Source organism: Talaromyces amestolkiae (genome assembly GCF_001896365.1).
Source record: "Talaromyces amestolkiae strain CIB chromosome Unknown scaffold9.1, whole genome shotgun sequence".
Classification (NCBI taxonomy): Eukaryota; Fungi; Ascomycota; class Eurotiomycetes; order Eurotiales; family Trichocomaceae; genus Talaromyces; species Talaromyces amestolkiae.
The window spans coordinates 120,488-137,565 of record NW_024468045.1 but is presented as its reverse complement, the minus strand read 5'-3'; the positions used below and the strand labels follow the sequence as shown (position 1 = coordinate 137,565).

General features: G+C 48.1%; 5 protein-coding genes across 5 annotated transcripts; 3 read left to right on the top strand and 2 right to left on the bottom strand.

Moving 5' to 3' along the window:
* Positions 1-26: 26 nt before the first annotated feature.
* On the top strand, positions 27-4,478 carry BHQ10_005092 (uncharacterized protein; the record flags this gene model as incomplete). The annotated part of the gene is made up of 13 exons (XM_040877530.1): positions 27-230; positions 291-374; positions 430-443; positions 498-656; positions 717-765; positions 822-895; positions 964-1,102; positions 2,077-2,311; positions 2,363-2,893; positions 2,936-3,013; positions 3,071-3,387; positions 3,434-3,549; positions 3,599-4,478. The coding sequence occupies 13 exons, from the start codon at positions 27-29 to the stop codon at positions 4,476-4,478; spliced, it is 2,880 nt and encodes a 959-aa protein (XP_040733596.1).
* A 452-nt stretch (positions 4,479-4,930) lies between these two features.
* On the bottom strand, positions 4,931-5,957 carry BHQ10_005091 (uncharacterized protein; the record flags this gene model as incomplete). The annotated part of the gene is made up of 3 exons (XM_040877529.1): positions 4,931-5,251; positions 5,313-5,487; positions 5,542-5,957. 3 exons carry the CDS (start codon positions 5,955-5,957, stop codon positions 4,931-4,933), a joined length of 912 nt encoding a protein of 303 aa, XP_040733595.1.
* Positions 5,958-9,470: 3,513 nt separating this feature from the next.
* BHQ10_005090 (uncharacterized protein) lies at positions 9,471-11,955 on the bottom strand (the record flags this gene model as incomplete). Its single annotated transcript, XM_040877528.1, has 5 exons — positions 9,471-9,713; positions 9,766-11,411; positions 11,477-11,787; positions 11,849-11,888; positions 11,946-11,955. The coding sequence occupies 5 exons, from the start codon at positions 11,953-11,955 to the stop codon at positions 9,471-9,473; spliced, it is 2,250 nt and encodes a 749-aa protein (XP_040733594.1).
* Positions 11,956-12,212: 257 nt separating this feature from the next.
* On the top strand, positions 12,213-13,187 carry BHQ10_005089 (uncharacterized protein; the record flags this gene model as incomplete). Its single annotated transcript, XM_040877526.1, has 2 exons — positions 12,213-12,695; positions 12,744-13,187. 2 exons carry the CDS (start codon positions 12,213-12,215, stop codon positions 13,185-13,187), a joined length of 927 nt encoding a protein of 308 aa, XP_040733593.1.
* A 1,143-nt stretch (positions 13,188-14,330) lies between these two features.
* BHQ10_005088 (uncharacterized protein) lies at positions 14,331-16,785 on the top strand (the record flags this gene model as incomplete). The annotated part of the gene is made up of 6 exons (XM_040877525.1): positions 14,331-14,434; positions 14,495-14,510; positions 14,559-14,661; positions 14,709-14,942; positions 14,991-16,047; positions 16,095-16,785. 6 exons carry the CDS (start codon positions 14,331-14,333, stop codon positions 16,783-16,785), a joined length of 2,205 nt encoding a protein of 734 aa, XP_040733592.1.
* Between the last annotated feature and the right edge of the window lie 293 nt (positions 16,786-17,078).

Here is a 17,078-nt window from a genome sequence, read left to right as displayed (position 1 = left end):
TAAACAATCTGTGGTTTCTGATCAAAATGTCGGAAATGCCCAAAACATGGCTCATCGTCGGCGCTTCTCGCGGCATTGGTCTCGAGTTTGTCCGCCAGATTGTCGCTCTTGGTCACCATGTCATTGCGACAGTACGCAATCCAAACTCAGATATTGATACGCTGGTACAAAGTGCGCCAGGAAAAGTACGGGTTTTGACGTGTGATGTTTCTCGTGAGGAGAGTATCAATGTATGCTTCTTATCTGTGTGGACAAATGAAAGAAATGATAGACTGAAAGCACCGGGGTAGAGCTTTATTGAGCAGTTCGTTCAGACCGAAGAACGAAAGATAGATTATGCGGTCATCAATGCTGGTGTATTGAAATATCCGAATGTAAGATTCTTCCTGCCTTTGATTAATACCTAATCATCGAACTAATCCATTTCAGCGAACCCTTGAGATGTAAGGCTCGTCATCTTCAAGATCGGTCATGGACGAGTCTGACTAGGTGTATAGGACATTTAGTCACTTTGCAACCCACCTCCACACGAACACCATTGGTCCCATAATCGTAGCGCAGAAACTGCTACAACTCAGCAATGTTGCCATTAGCACCGTGGCTTTTATGTCGAGCGACTCGGGCTCGACGACGCGATTTCTTGCTTTTGAGGATGGGTGGGCATTAACCCTTTCTTTGTTGAACCAAAAGAACAAGTATCATACTGATTGTAATAGATTTGCTGCATATTCCGCATCGAAAGCGGGCCTAAATCAAGCTCTGCGGGTATGTCAAATACCCCTTCAGACTATATGCGATCGAATCGGCTAATATATGATAAGCACATGGCCGAGGAATTAAAACGCAAAAAAAGCAAAACAGTTATAATAGCATTGCATCCGGGAGAGGTGTTGACGTAAGTATTCTTCGACTGGCTACTAAGGTAGAAGGACACATGCAATGGATGCTAAAGGCTTGCAACAGGGACATGAGCAAAATCGATATTGCCTGGGAGATCGACGGCGGACAAATAACGGCTGAAGAGTCGGTGGTTGCCATGATCGATGTGATACAGAGCAAAAGTATTGAACATACCGGGACATTTTGGACGTGGAAGAATGAGGTTAGTTCAATGTTGGACTGTCGGCAAAAACGCTGGTTGGTTCACTGACAATACTTGTGCAGGAATACCCGTGGTGATTATATTTTACTGCTGTGAAACCATTAATTTCTACGGCGGGAGATATAGCACATATCAAGTATAGACTGTAACGGTAGATGTAGATGCATATTTTTAGCATCTCAAACATTCAGCATCTTTGGTGCAATGATGAAGCATCAGTATGATTGGTCGACGTGGCAATTTGAACCCTGTTTCATAATGCTGATTTTCTACATACATAGTACGTACTCCGTAGTATAATTCTTTCCTATCCTATCGACGCCCCACAGTTCGGAGTCGAGAAAAACGGTGAAACGACAAGCATTTACGGGGCTCCATGTCTACAGCAGGCAGCGCCAAATAGAAATACGGCGTATACGAGAAGATCCCTTAGGGCTTAGTCAAGGCAGCGAGGCACGAACGGAAACGGGCCTGATTGGGTTAGTGCCGGTCTCTGAGCGACTTTGGTCTTCCTTTCCATGTCTCGATTCCATGACTACCATGTATACTATGTAGTATGAACACTGCACTTCTGGCAAATGCATCACAGCTGAAGAAAGATTTGTCAACCGTCGCGGAGATTCAATGCACATGGTGCTAGCATGTGCTAAGCCACGCTTCAGATCGCGCATTCGACATAGCGATGACACAGCCGCCTTCCTATCACTGGCTGCATTATCATTATGATTAAGCACTAACAGGCTAGTTATAGCCAGGTTCTGAATCTCGACTGCTCCGATGTCATAGGAAAAGGAGAAAATTCATTTGTCACGGCTCAATTCGCGATTAGCTCCGCTCACAAATTACTATTGACTGCCTAAAGACTAACCTCAGGTCGCTAATAATTCAAATCACGGCCGCCACCAAATTTCAAGAGGAGCCATATCCACCATCGCAGGAATTTTGTCCTCGCAACTACAAACTAGCACACGCAGTCCCACGCAGACTTCTCGGCATTTCGCCTCTGTTATCGCAGATCGTCCATTAGCATTGGGTTTCTTGCTCGTCTGAAGTCCGTGAAGTTCAGATCAGACTGGCTACTCCGGATGGACGCCAAGACGGGCTCGGTCGCATCCGACGACAGTCTGCGTGCTGCCCACCCAAAACAACATTCATACGAACAAGTCTTTTCGACCTTTCCCACGTCTCAGCAGCCTCGATTCGTTCAGTGTAAGTATTTGATTCTTCATGCGAAAGGCCTGGGCTAAGTAGCGTCACCAGCGATATCACCGACTCAAGATGAACCCCCCGCAAACAAAGATAACGCCGATGATAAGGATAAAATGTCGCAACCACAACAGGCAAAAGCCGGTAAATCGCCTCTGTTCTGGGTCAATTCAGATCCCCAGACGGTGCAGAAGGGCTCCAGGGAGGAAACACTTAAGCGCATTCGATCGCATGTGATGTCCGAGCACAACCGCAAGAAACGATTAGAGAATACACGACGGTACAATAAGAGCAAGACATGGAAGAACCTCGCATATCGACCGGAACCGATTGCGACGTCTAAACTCTCTCGTGCGCTTGAGTCCTCGATGTCGTCGCCGTCCTCGTCGTCAGCCTCCGATAGATCTAGTTCCAAGAGCTCCTCGTCTCCGGAAATTCGAGAAACCTCGCCACCGGACAGTCTGAAGACGTCAAGAAGTACCGGATCATTGGCATCAGAGACGTCTATAGCATTTTCGACTGGCCAAGACTCGACGCTGGACTATACGCAAGATTCGCCGCAAGATCAACAATTATCTATCATCAGTAGGCACGAATCACATAGTGTACCTACTGCGCCTTTTGTAGGTACGGACGATCTACTAGATCCGTTTCAAGCGACACAAATACGGCTGTCCGAGGCGCAATATCAACACTTCAAATATTGTATGTTCCGGTCTAGTCGTTACGCAATTCTATAAACGTAGACACTAACTATTGCAGTCCTGTACGACCTGGTCCCGCAAGCAGCACCATTTATAAAACACGGCGTCGCAAAGTTGCGCAGACACTGGGTCTCTCTTGCACAGTCAAGTCCATCTGTGTTATATTCTTGTATCACCTCGGCAGTTACGAATAAGTCATTGATGACTGGGGATTTCTTCGCAGATCCGGCCACGCAGCGGAGTAGTTCTTTGATCCTCGACCGACTGCGGAATCGGGGGGAGACGATCAGCTTGATCAATCGAGATCTATCGTCTGTGTCGTCGGCAACGAGTGATGCGTGCATTTCCGCTGTTTCCATGCTGATATCTGTGGAGGTATGTTGCCCTAACATGCGTTACTACTCTCTCTAATTGTCAAAAGGTTACGGGGAGCAATCCACAAGATATAGCGCCTCATCTCAATGGGCTACGAAAGATGGTCGCTTTGCGCAGAAATTTTGCAGACATAAATCCATCGGTACGATCGCAAGTCGAATGGTTCGTTTTGGCTCATGTTGAAATTAGTATAAACACTGACTCGTTGAAGGAACGATATTCGATCCGCATGCAAGACCATGACCAAACCCATCTTCCCATTCATCCGCTACACCATGCCATCCCACACTCCACGAGAAGTCAGCGTCGAAAACGCAGGCAACCTGGCCTCTACATTGCGCCTCCTCGCCCGTATACCGGGTGTATTCGGCGTCGAAATGTCCCGCACAATCGACGACTTGACGTCTCTAACTCTATACGCCGAAATCTTCAAACTCCAACCTGAACTCGCCGCAAGACTATTCGACGAAGAAATAGAAGAATACTTCAACAACGAAGTCCTCTACACAGAATACTGCCTCGTCAACGACCGCTGGATCACAACACCCCTTAATAATACCGACAACAACACCACCTCACCAGACAGACTCCGCGGCGACGACACAATCGAAGGCGCCGTCCGCCTCGCCAGCCTCTTATTCCACAACACAACAATATGGCCCTTCTATCCCGCCATCGCCCCTTTATTTCCCGTACCAATATTCTGCCTCGAGACAGCGCTCCGCAACGGCATCGCAGCGGGGACATACACCTACCTCCCGGACCTTTTGATCTGGCTCCTCTTCATCGGCGCAAGTGCCGGCAAATATCTCCCCACGACGCGGGGCTGGTTCATGTCCGAACTCTCCAAAGCCGTGGACGCATACAACAACACCTCCTCCTCTTCCACCACGACGGCGACGAAAAATAACGACTTTTATATAGATAATAACAACGAATACGAAATCGGCCCGTCGCAACCGCTGCTGGGCTCAGTCAACGATTTTCGGGATGTATTGAGCGGGTATTTCTATGTTGATCGATGCTACGCGGCCGATGTGTCGGAGATATGGAATGCCTTAATGGTTGATAGATCAGTAAGTCGACATTGAAGACCTGACAGATTATGATATAAGAAATGTTTATGTTGTATATATGTATATATATATTATTTATGTGGCGATAGCTAGTTTATATCCGCTCCTTCCCTGCACATGTGTATAAAATGTATATGATTTACGTGACTTTAATTGTCTCAAGGGACTATTCATTGTATTAACTAGTACTTGCATTAAGAGCTGAGCATTACGAGTGGTATCATCCACAAAACCAATCATCAAATATCATAGTATCGATGAGCCACATGAACCAAGAGGATGTTTCGATGTTTCAAAAAGAAGAAACAGAGGACGGTGCGAGAGGGTATCTGAGGGATAGAAAAAGAAACATGTAGTGCTTGCAAAGTTTCCTCTCCCATTTTTTTTGTGTGTATCGTTGAGAATTGAGCATGTCATCGCGCGTAGAAGTCTTCATATCTAGTAACTCGACGGCCGAGACTAAGAGATTAGACAGTATCACGAGCAGCCTTGGCACGACGCTCGCGTCCCTTCTCGGACCAGGGGAAGTGAGCAACAGGGATGATGAAGAAGCTGTTGCTAGAATCGGCGATACCGGCCAGGGCATTGTACCAGGCCAGGAATGCAGCGAGGAGGGCAAAGAAGCCGCCTGCCTTGATGATGCTGGGGGTGGGCGCACCATCAGTGCGGACAAGGTAGCCGATACCGAGCAAGAGGAAGGCCATGTCCAGGGAGAAGAAGAGGGAGAAGAAAGCCACGGTAGAGCGGAGGGTGCAGATAAGCAAGATGAAGGTGAAGATGAACCAGCCCTGTGGATGTCAGTTGGTCATACGAAATCACGAGTATTTAGAATCGGGACGAAGAACATACCATCAAGAAGAGACCCATAGAGTCGAAGAACATGGCAGGGCTTCCATTGTCGGCAGTCTCAAGCGCGCCCTGAATGTCGAAGCCGCCAGGAGTCAAGACGATAGCAAAGGCAATCCAGAAACCACCATAAGAAGACAGAGCGGTGGCACCAAAGGTGTTTCCAACAGCCATTTCCCTATCGCACGTCAGAAGAAGTCAGATATAAGAGACGGGTTAGGCGTTGACATACCACATGCCAGCAAGCAACTGGACAAGACCACCATAACCAAAAGCAAGGCCAACGACGATATTAGGCGAAGAGATGTCGCGGGTACCCATGTTGATGCATCCAAGGACAAAAGTAGTCAAGGCGAAAGCGCTCAAACCAAGAGGCGCAGGATTGGCAATCTTGCGGTCGGTCACGGGGCGGTACAAACCAGGCTGGAATTCACCACCAAAGGCTGGGAGACGAGCCTCGAGGGTGTTGACCTGAGCAAGAGGGCCGTATCCAAAGCGGGCAGCGGCGCGAGCTACTTCGTGCTCCTCGCGCGACATTTGAGGGTGGGCGGTGCCGCCATTAGTGGCGGTACCGGCGGTGTCGTAGTTGGTAGCCTCCTTGTCGAGAGCAGGGGCGTTGGCAGTCGTCGCGTCTGGTACTGATGCCATTGTGTCTGTCTGTATCGTTAGACGATGCAATGATTGAGCCAATGCGATTGAAGTAATGCGATTGAGTATCTTGCGACTCGGAAGATGAACAGGAGAAGTGCAGAGGGGGGGAAGGTGAAGAGTTTTCAGACAGATGGAGCAAAATGGAGAAGGGAGAAGATCAGCAGAAATAAAGCTTCGGTGAGGCAGCTTCCTTTTACGGAAGTTTGCCTAGGAGGCAGCTGCGGGTCACACTGGCGCGTTCGTTGAAGCTTGCATACACGTTCGGCGCCTCCCAAACCGAAGTCCGACCTCTTTTTTTTCCTTTATGATTCCGGGGTCGAAAGAAAACAGTATACGAACCTTGAATCTAATGATGATTTGTAATAGTTTAAATGTTTTGCTGAAATGGAGACAACCGTCTAATCCGCCCGTCTAATGTCGAAGCAGGAGGTAGAAGTAGTTGGAAATGAGACGTGTGAAACAAAATAAAGGGCGTAATACAGCTGAAGAGCGCAGACCCCCAAATATATATTCTAGTCGTGAGTTTCTAATGCCTAGAAAAACTAACGACCGACGCAGCTAGTCACAGAATAAATAGTCCCAATTAATAATACGTACTACGTAGTTTCAGCCGTGCGAAACGAGATGCGTAGCTACTTCTTTTGTCCGGCTTGCTCGGGGATCTGGGGATGGAGACTGGAACCGGCGCGGGGACATGGAGCATGGGGAGAAAATTGGGCAATCCCTTCTCCGTTCTCCTTTTCGTGCCATCGACGACTCTGTGCTCTGTAAGCACTGAGGGGCAGCTGGGATTTGAGATAACCCAATTGCTTGCATGACATGGGTTCATCCCATTAATTAGCCTACGGTAGCCAGTCAGGGAGCTGCAGAGGTGGTCGGTCGCGGAAATGAGGGGAAAGAGTTGTGCAGCAACCTGGAAGACATTGTGCTGGAGATGCTGCTTGACGGGGGAGTGATTGGTGGGATTACAGCGACCACACAGTACAGTCACCACAATGTACATCCTGACGTGTAAGCATGCGGAGGAATTTTAGAGCTGTTACGTATGTGCATGGCAATTCAAGAAACAATTTAAGCAGCAGCGCTAGCCCGACACGGGAAGAGGGTGGGGCCCTCATGGAGACATGGGCTGCTGCACGTACGGACTTTCTGGGGTAGCCCCTTGCATCCGCCAATCATAGGCCGATATTCCCGATATGACAATCCGAATACGGCTTAGTCGCCTCCAATCTGCTGTGCGTATTTTATACTTCATACCGTGTAATTTTACTGTATTTTATTGTGCTGCTTGGACGTCATACCACTCGACTCCTAGAGCACGGTATTATGCATGCCGATCTCTAGGTTCGTCACATTTTCAGGTCTGATCAGTACTGATGTTCCCAAGACCATGGCTTGACACTGAACGAGTCCAACATTTGGGAGAATTTGAATCCATCGATTTAAGTCTAAGTTTATCGTGGCATGGCATGATGTATCCCGGTCGCTGACACCAACCCCAAAACTAAACTAATACCGACGCCGCCGTACAACGATGCAGATCTGGCCCTGTCTGCAGTAACTAGGAAGCTCGCGGATAAACGGATATTTACCACATACGACGGACTGTACTATTTGTGCTAGCCCTCTTTGGGACATACACCGAACGATCAGACCTGCCATGGGGGCTTACTAAGTATTAGCTTGACTCAGATGTCAAAAATTACGTGATAGTTTGAACTTTATACTGCATATGAATTTGTTCGAGACTTAAGAGTTGAGCTAGAAGAATTCGTATTGTTCTCGTAACGAGATACAGTTTAGAGTCACGGGATATGCTTTGTATTCAGCCAATTCGGCCGATCAGGTCCACTTCTTTATTCTGTGTAGGACAGATCCCAACAAAGTACTACGAACGCTCAATGATTCCTCGTCTATTATAGTACGAGTAACACTGCATATGCACTCTAATCTAGTCTACTTAGATAGAATTGAAACACACACACATATTACTTCAAATCAATTCGGCGGCTGAAATCAACCTACCAAAATAGGCTGAATGGCCGTCCCGCCAAGCTTTTTCCTTGCTCTTTTCTTTTTTTCTTCGGCTTTTTTTTTAGGCTTTTCACGTGTTACCAAACTTACACCATACGTATGTACATACGTTAGCGTGTGTGTAAGTGTAAGTTAGTCTCAAGTTCTAGTCTTGAGAATATCCACCGCACTACTACATAGTATGTAAGGGTATGGAGCTGGTGAGGACCCTGCCAAGACTCGTGATTCTGCTCATCAAAACAGAAAAATCGAGCGGTTTCAGATAGATTTTTTGCAAGGATCGCTAGAATAGGGACTACTTGCTTTGTTTCAGAATCACTTGACTTCAATAATTTCTCGTGAGGCTTGTGCTATCAAATTTGGTAGTCTTGTCTGTACTAACCATACCTGATTCTTTCATCCCAGAAGTATCGTATGTTCCACATCCAACCACCGCTTCTTCTTCGGTAAGTGGTAAGAACCATCTCAGGCATGTACGGAGCACGTATTCGGTCCGGCGGAGCGGAAATTAAACCTTTTTTTTCACCCTGTCGCAGTGTCTCATCCTTTGTTCACAACATTCTCCGTAGAAGGAATTGAGGAAGAGAAGCCGAGTCGCAAATGCCGATACTCCTACGGATACGTGCGTAGGAGCCAGATCGCGATGCCGAATCCACATCGCTAATCCAGCCCCTATCCACAGTCCAGTTTCAGTATGGTTTGTATCTATCGGTTATACCTCATTCACGTAAGGTTCGGAATGAGTTCCGTCGTCCCGTACTTCGTAGGACTAACATCGTACTGTACATACGTACCATACCTGGCGTTGGCGTTGGCGAATTCCTAGAGCCGCACATAATCAACATTCAGCCTGTTTTCAAGTACTGGCTAGCAGCTCCAGTGGCTAATACTGTAATATGTGGAGAACTCTACGGAGCAGTTGCTGATCTCTGGTTCGGTCCTGCGGAACCCAGTGTTTGAACCTCTACCATTTCGGCAATTGGAGCTCCCCATTCTCATACAATCCTCATGATCTTATGACCGTTTACCCCGGTTATCGCTCTGGATTCCCCGGATTCGTTGGATCTCTACGGAGTGGATATGGGGGCGATGAGCTTCGTGATTTGGCGAGTGTGCTTTTTTCGCTGTTTGGGCAAGGGACCGGACGAATGGATAGTTGATGTATTGGATCGAGGGAGAGGAATGCTGGGATGGTGATCCCTTCTAGCCTCTAGGGGCTTGAGCGTGTGTCTAGCTAGGCGAGAACTGCATGTGGACATAAGCTAGCAAATCAATGCCATGATGGTTGCAGGGAGACAGTACCTGCATTGCATGGATGTCGAGTAACAAAATTCAATTCTTACCGTCGTATCAACCTAATAGCCATAGTACATATCAACACAGGTTGTGAATGGACTTTTTCAAGTGCATGACATTGAGAGTCGGGTATAAACTTGACATATACATAACGCTACTCAAGACTCGACAGTACAGATATCAACGTTCTAATTTCCTCGCCGTCATCTCCAACTGCGCATTGAAAGCCTTGACCTGACTCAACAATCCGCCATACGACCCGTCAGCGGCCGAACTCACATTCTCCGAGACGCTGCGAAGTAGAAATTCGAGACCTGCTACACCACTGCCTTCGTATACTCCGTCCTCGTCGTCTACCCTATTGCGATTTCGATCAAGCGTTAGGTCGAGGTTGTGCAGTGTGTTGTTGATAGCGTTGCGAGACTAGACAATGAATCAGTATTGTGAGAACATGATATCAAAACGAGAGACTGACCATCTTCGCATTCTCCTCCTCACCATGTTTCCGTCGCACAGCATCCATGCGTAGCGTAATATCATGTCTCTGCTGGCGTACTTCCAGTAGCCGATTCCGCATCTCAGCAGCCTCACGCCTCGCCTTTTTCAGCTGCACTCCCAGTGAGAAGTTGCTATCCAGTAACTCGCTGAGCTCAAATAGTCGGCCCTCCAATTGCGTCCCGTACGCTTCGATGGTTTTGCGTTGGCGCGCATATTCAGACCTTTTGGCTTGATTGGATGCGTCGTTGGCGATGTTGTTGTCTAGTGTTGTTAAATGTTTGTCTAGTATCTCCTTGCAGATCTGAGACAAGACGTCGGCTGCGTTGACGCCGTTGCGGCTGGGGAACTCTTTGCCTACGGCCTCGAGTTCGTCGGATGAGTCCTGCTCATCGTCGGACGGGTCTGAAGTTGCATGCGTAGAGTCCAGAGTGTGAGTGTTTGCGAGACGGTGGACGGTGATTGCTACGGTACCTTCGCGTCGGCGTGGTTCTTGACCATCATCTTGTTCTCGCCGTCGCGTGGTACGTTGTCCACTAGTCGTTGTGTCCTCCGTAGCAGCGGCCGATGGTCTTCCACGGCGTCGCTTTGCTGGTTGATCTGGCTCGGTACTCGCTTCAGCTCTCGTCTCTGTAGTTTCTGTAGCTGCTGCTTCTGGCTGAGGCTCTTGTCCCTTGCCGAGGGATGGACGACCCCTGCGTCGGGAACTTTCGCCGAATTCAGGTGGTTCTTTTCTCCTTGCTTGATCTTTTGACTTCTGGGTCTTTCCAGCGCGCTCATGCGTTTCATCAACACTGGGACTTTCATCAGGTTCGACTTCTCTATTCTTCCCTTTGCGTTTGTCTCTGGTTTGCACCGTAGCTTCCTCTTCCTGAACCTCCTCGGCTTCAACGACCTCTGCTGTTGACGGTCTGCCCCGCTTCCTTCTGCCTCGTGGAGCCTTTTGTGTTGGTTCGTTGTCTTGTTCTTCATCTTGCTGTTCTTGTTCGAGTTGAGGGTGCTCTGGTCCCTGACGTCTGCGTCCACGTTTGGTCGAGCTTGATTCTGGTACACTGTCTTTCTGTGCAGGTTCTGGCTCAGTTCCCGCTGTTTCAGGTCGCTCTAGCTCTTTGCGCCTTCTTCCGCGTTTCGAAGAGCTTGACTCTGTTACCGTATTTGCCTGTTCTAGTTCATCGGCTTCCGGCTCAGTTTCTGCCATTGGCTGCCTTTCTAAGCCTCGTCTGCTTCTTGCCCTTGACACCCTCTGCTGACCGTCTTGGTTGCTGGCATTTTCATCGGGAGGATCCGACCCGTTGACTTGAATTTGCCTGCTTGAAAGCCTTCTTGTTTGATCGGCGGTTTGTTCTGGACTTGCGATTCCATTTTCTTGTAACCTTGCCGTCTTGGGTCTTCCTCTTCTACTGGCCTTTGCGACTGCTTGAGGTTGGGCATCCTGCTCAACAATCTTCTCCGGTAGATCCGCAACTCCAGCCACATCTATTGTGGGTGCGTCTGGGAGTTCTTCACTCTCATCAACGCCGTTCTGCTCATCGTTATGCGTACTATCTTCACGTATAGCCACGGGCGACGGGTTCACGATCGGTTCGAATTCTGTAGCCGGGCGAATTATATCATCATTCTTTGTACCTAAAACTATCAGTAAATTGTAGTCGTAGGCTTGCTGCTTATCTTACTGATCCTCCTCCGCTTACTACTGCGGCCTTGCTCCTGTTCTTTGGTTGTGTTATTCGGTGTTGAAACTCTCTCAATCGAGACCCTGTTCGACCTGCGCGGCGATTCGGTGGGAGTTATACTATTGCGCAGTATCCTTGTCGGCGTCTCTCGTGTTGGCTGTTCAGTGCCCGGCGCTGTCGCGTTTGGAAGCGCAGTATCGACTACTGACTCAGCAGCATTTGTATTTTCAGGAACACTTTCAAGTTGTTGTGAAATTGAGAGTGCTGGAACACCACCAGTTGGCGATCCGAATGAAAATCCAAAATCGACCGCTTGAATTTTGCGTGTACTGTAAAATAGATAGTTCGTCAGTTGTTTTGGTCCATAGTCGCGTGCGGGGAGAAACATACCCAGCACCGCGCTGGCGCATCTGCAGACGCTCTTGTCGATCTGTAGGAACAGAAATTAGCAGAAGGTTAGTTACTCAAAAATTGGAAGCTATCTTACTGGATGCCATATTGTGCCACTGCTCCGAGTAGGAGCTGTCGCGCAATTCACGCGCTTGTCGAGAGATGAGATCAGACGCGGGCCGTTGAAGGTCTTAGTTAGGGATTACCATTTATGGCCTAGTGTGGACAGCTCCGGATTCTGTCCGCATTTTGACTTCGACGTCGACTTGCAATCATCAAAGACGACCATTCATCTACATACGTGCGATTGATCGATACTCAGAAATTGATCTGTTCGAGTGTGTTCATAGAGTCCGATATCACAATGGGCTGGTTCTGGGGCTCGAGCGGACCAGAGGATCCGACGAAAAAACTCGATCCGGAGCTTCAAGACTACCTCAAGAAAGAAAGACCAACTACATATAAGACGACCGTCGAACCCTCCAGAGAAACTCTCACTCAACCTACACAAACACCCTCACAATCGACAAATACCACAGAAGACAAATCAGCAGTCCCCGCAGCGTCTCTATACCCCGACGGACGATATGCACATCTTTGGAAAACCTACAAGCCTCTGGCCGAAGTCGAGGCCGCAGACAATTCGACCACGGCACAACGAGTGATTGAAAAATTCAAACATCGGAAAGACTCGGTCCATTCGGCGGCTATGGAGAACTGTGCAATTGAACATGAGGGTCTGACGACTTGCTTTAACAAGGGCGATTGGTTCACGATGGTCAAGGCTAGAGCAACCATGTGCTCGGATGAGAATAGGAAATTTTCGCGATGCTATACCACGCAAGCCGTACGTTTTAATCTTTCACACATGATCTACATGTGCTGACTTTCATAGAAATTCCTACAAGCCCTTGGCTACGCTAGTTCATTTGAATACGACGAAGAAAAAGAGGAGCGTATCCAGATGCACGCTGATAAGCTCTATCACCAAATGCTTGACTACGAAAGCCGAGTCGCAGAAGCCCGAGCGGCGGGACAGGAACCTCCCCCGATCACATCTCTATTCAACCCAGACGCCAAACCAGTTTCATCAAGCGATAAGATAATACCGGGAGTGGACCAGCTTCCCGAAGGAATTAAATTACCGGAAACGTTGGACAAACTCAGTCCGCATGAGAGAGAGCTGGAGATCCAGTCTATGAAGGCTGAGCTTGAGCAAAAGAAGCTGTATTCGGAAGAGGCGGCGCCGTATATCAAAGCTCAGCAAGAAGCGCAAACGAAGCGGCAGGAGAGGGCTAAGAGTTGGTTTGGTGAGACGATTGGAAAGTACATTACATGAAGTTGTTAGTGCTTCTATTTCTGCTGTATATTATTCAAGATACTCCTAATGAACTTTCGATTGATGACCGGAGATTCTGCCTCAGCATGTATACTTCGTATCTTCCCTTGCTGTCGCAAGAGTCAATGTTGCGATCGATTGTGTAGAGATTGCATCTATCATGTGACTCCTCTTTACCCCTTGGTGATTGTAAAGCGACAGGTCGAGACGAAGTGTAATGGAGGCATCGATTGTCCACGCATGTCCGACCCAAGATAAAGTGATACATCAGCACACTAATGCCACACACGGGACAGCCACGATGCCAATCAGCCGATAAGAACAGAGATGCACGTGACTGATGCGTTGGCAGAGGAAGGTTAAGTCGATGGTTGAGATCAGAGATAGCCTCTCGAACTTCTCCCCTACCATTCATTGCCTGCGATATGCTCCGTACAACCAGGGCCTATAATCTCGTCACGAAGACATGCGCGCAATCAGCTTCTTCTCGTATACCTAGTCTACTAGGTAGTAAAACACTCTGCCTGCCTGTGAATTGATTATGTGCAAGCGACGTGATTGGCTCAGCCGTCTGAACGCGCGTTAATTCGCGACAACGCGTGGAACTAATTAATACATGTAATTTACATTAATTTACACAGCTCTTCTCCTTACTGCTGGCTGATCCTAGCAATGGTACCGTATCCAATGGTTTCGTAACCGAACGCGGAATATATGCTACGGCCGTCCGATCACACCCTCTGCGACGATACACTGACTGATCCCATTGTCAATGATCATTGATTCTGTCCCGGTTGCAGTCAAAGAGATTGTTGTATCATTGTGGATTCTTCCGTATCACTCCCTGTCCCTTCCGGAATCGATCGTTGGTCAAGTTGTCTGGGTTACAGCTTATCAGACTAGGCGTATCGGTGGCTCTCCTGGCGGCTGGCTTGACTTCTCAGACGACCAACCAGACTTCATTCCTTTTACGTACGACCGAGCTTCTCAAATTAGTCTCACCTTACAACTCTGCCATTGTCTCTTGAGCTGAATGACTTTCGAACTTCCAACAAAAGGACATCGACTCTAGGCATCTACATTGAACAGTTTATTGGGACAATTCAAGCAGTGCTCTGCGGAGCACTGTACTAACCTTCCATCATGAAAGCTGCTCCGTTGCTGATTGCCTGGCACAACGAGAACGCCCCCATTTATTCAGTACATTTCGATCCGCATGTCAAGGGGCGATTTGCAACCGCTGGAAAGTGAGTTCATCTATAACTTTATAGCATTTAGTCTTGTTACTGACCATCACCCCGCTGTAGTGATAATAATGTCCGAGTACGTCGTACCTCTATCTACCATCGTCGCATTCTCTGACCATAACAGATCTGGAAACTCGAAAGTACCGGGGAGGAACGAAAAGTCACATATTTGAGCACATTGATAAAGCACACCCAAGCTGTGAATGTGGTTCGATTTTCGCCAAAGGGTGGGTCTATAGTCAGAGGGATATAAACAAGTACTGACAGGTTGCAGGTGAAATGCTCGCTTCAGCAGGAGACGACGGAAATGTCTTGCTCTGGGTACCGTCAGAATTATCCATGACACCGCTTGGAGAGGATCATTCGGACGATAAGGAAACATGGCGAGTGAAGCATATGTGCCGGTCCTCGGGAGCTGAAATCTACGATTTGGCTTGGTCACCAGATGGTGTATTTATCATTACCGGCAGTATGGACAACGTTACTCGGATCTACAATGCTCAAACAGGTTGGTCAAGCTCAGTAGTCTGGATGTCAAGAAGCTCACAACAATTAGGACAAATGGTTCGACAGATCGCTGAACACTCACACTATGTTCAGGGTGTGGCTTGGGATCCGCTCAACGAGTTTGTTGCGACGCAATCTTCTGACCGATCCGTGCATATCTATAGTTTAAAAACCAAAGACGGACAGTTCTCTTTGACCACGCACGGCAAATTCTTGAAAATGGATCTTCCTGCTCGCCGAATCCCAGCAAGCAGTCCTGCTCCGACTGACACCAAGACTCAACCCATTACCAATGGTTTGTCGATTGCATCGCCAGCACCGTCCACACCAGGTACTCCAAAAACAATGACTTTGCCGATGGATCCCCCTCCAGTGTCTCATAGTCGGCGATCCTCCTTTGGGTCTTCTCCTTCGATTCGCCGGTCAGCTTCACCGGCTCCGTCACTACCATTACCTGCTGTCAAGCCAATAGAAGTGTCGTCGCCAAGCTTATTTGGAGGCCTGGGAGTCAGAAATGCAAATCTCTATGCAAACGAATCTTTTACATCTTTCTTCCGTCGGTTGACGTTCACTCCTGATGGTAGCTTGTTATTTACGCCGGCGGGTCAGTTCAAAACGACGCAGGGATCTACCAGCGACTCAAGCAAGACAAATGAAGAAGTCATCAACACAGTTTATATCTACACTAGGGCTGGATTCAACAAACCACCAATTGCACACTTGCCTGGTCACAAGAAGCCGTCAGTTGCAGTGAGATGTTCCCCAATATATTACACACTCCGCCAAGGATCTCGGCCTACTACCCACATTACGCTTGATACGTCTTCTGGGGATGACAGCTTTCCAGCGCTGCCAGATCCTGTTGTGAGTACAAATATCACGAGTCATCCGTCAATGGAACCACCGCCACCTTCCGGTGATCAATCAAAACCCTTGGCATCTCCTAAAGCCGAAAACGAGCCATCTAGTTCCGCGTTTGCTCTGCCCTACCGTCTTGTCTACGCGGTAGCCACGCAGGACGCGGTGCTGATATATGATACACAACAGCAGACGCCATTGTGTGTTGTGAATAACCTTCATTTTGCTACATTTACAGATTTAAGCTGGTAAGTCATTCGAGTTATTGATGATTACTCCTTGCTAATTGATATAGGTCATCCGACGGCTTAACGCTTATTATGAGTTCATCTGATGGATTCTGCTCGACTCTTTCATTTGCCCCGGGAGAGTTAGGACAAGTCTATACACATCCCGCTTCTTCATCAAATCCAGCAACACATCACCATACTCTGTCGACAGGTTCGTCATCAAACAACACACCTCTACCCACACCCACAAATACTGCGTCGCCTTCTTTGACCAGACCGACCCCAGTACCTGCTCCTGGGCCGATCGGCTCGGGTCGCGCCGCCAGCCCTGCACGATCATCTTCGGCCTCTTCTATCCAGACACTTCAAACATCACAATCAGGCAATGTTGTCAACAACCCAACACCGACTCTCGGCACTGTACCACTTGTGACTGCTACCAATTCATTGCCTCTGACTMCCCCGCCTCAAACTCCATTGCCAGGTGTATCACATAGTGCTACCAGTTCGTTCAGTAGTACTGTCCTGGGTAAGCGCGATATTGGAGCAGCCAGCGAATCTGAAAAGGAAGACAGCAAGCGAGAAACTGTCGAGACTGAAAAGCCAGCAAAGAAGCGACGGATCGCGCCTACACTGGTGTCGAAGGATTCAGCAAGCTTTGCCATTGAGGCTGAAAAGAAGACCGAAGTGGCACAGTCTGAGAACATCGAGCCTGCTCTACCTGCTGACAAAGTCGATCAAGCGGCCGCTCAATAGAGTGTGATAATATGCATACCACCGTCTTTATGAAGCATGATGCAATGGAGTTGTGGGTGTTGTTCGTCAGTTCGGAAAGGCTTTTTCTATACTTTTAGGCACGTTACTTCTTTTTCTTTTCGCCTTGGTGTCACTACCATACAGTCCTCTAGGGGTTTAATGTTTTCGAGATACATGTATGAATAGACTTGATGAATTCAATTATGATATAGTCAAATGGCCATGTTATATACTAGTATATAGTATCTAATCTATGTACATCACGAGACCGCCTAAACAATGCATGCTATATA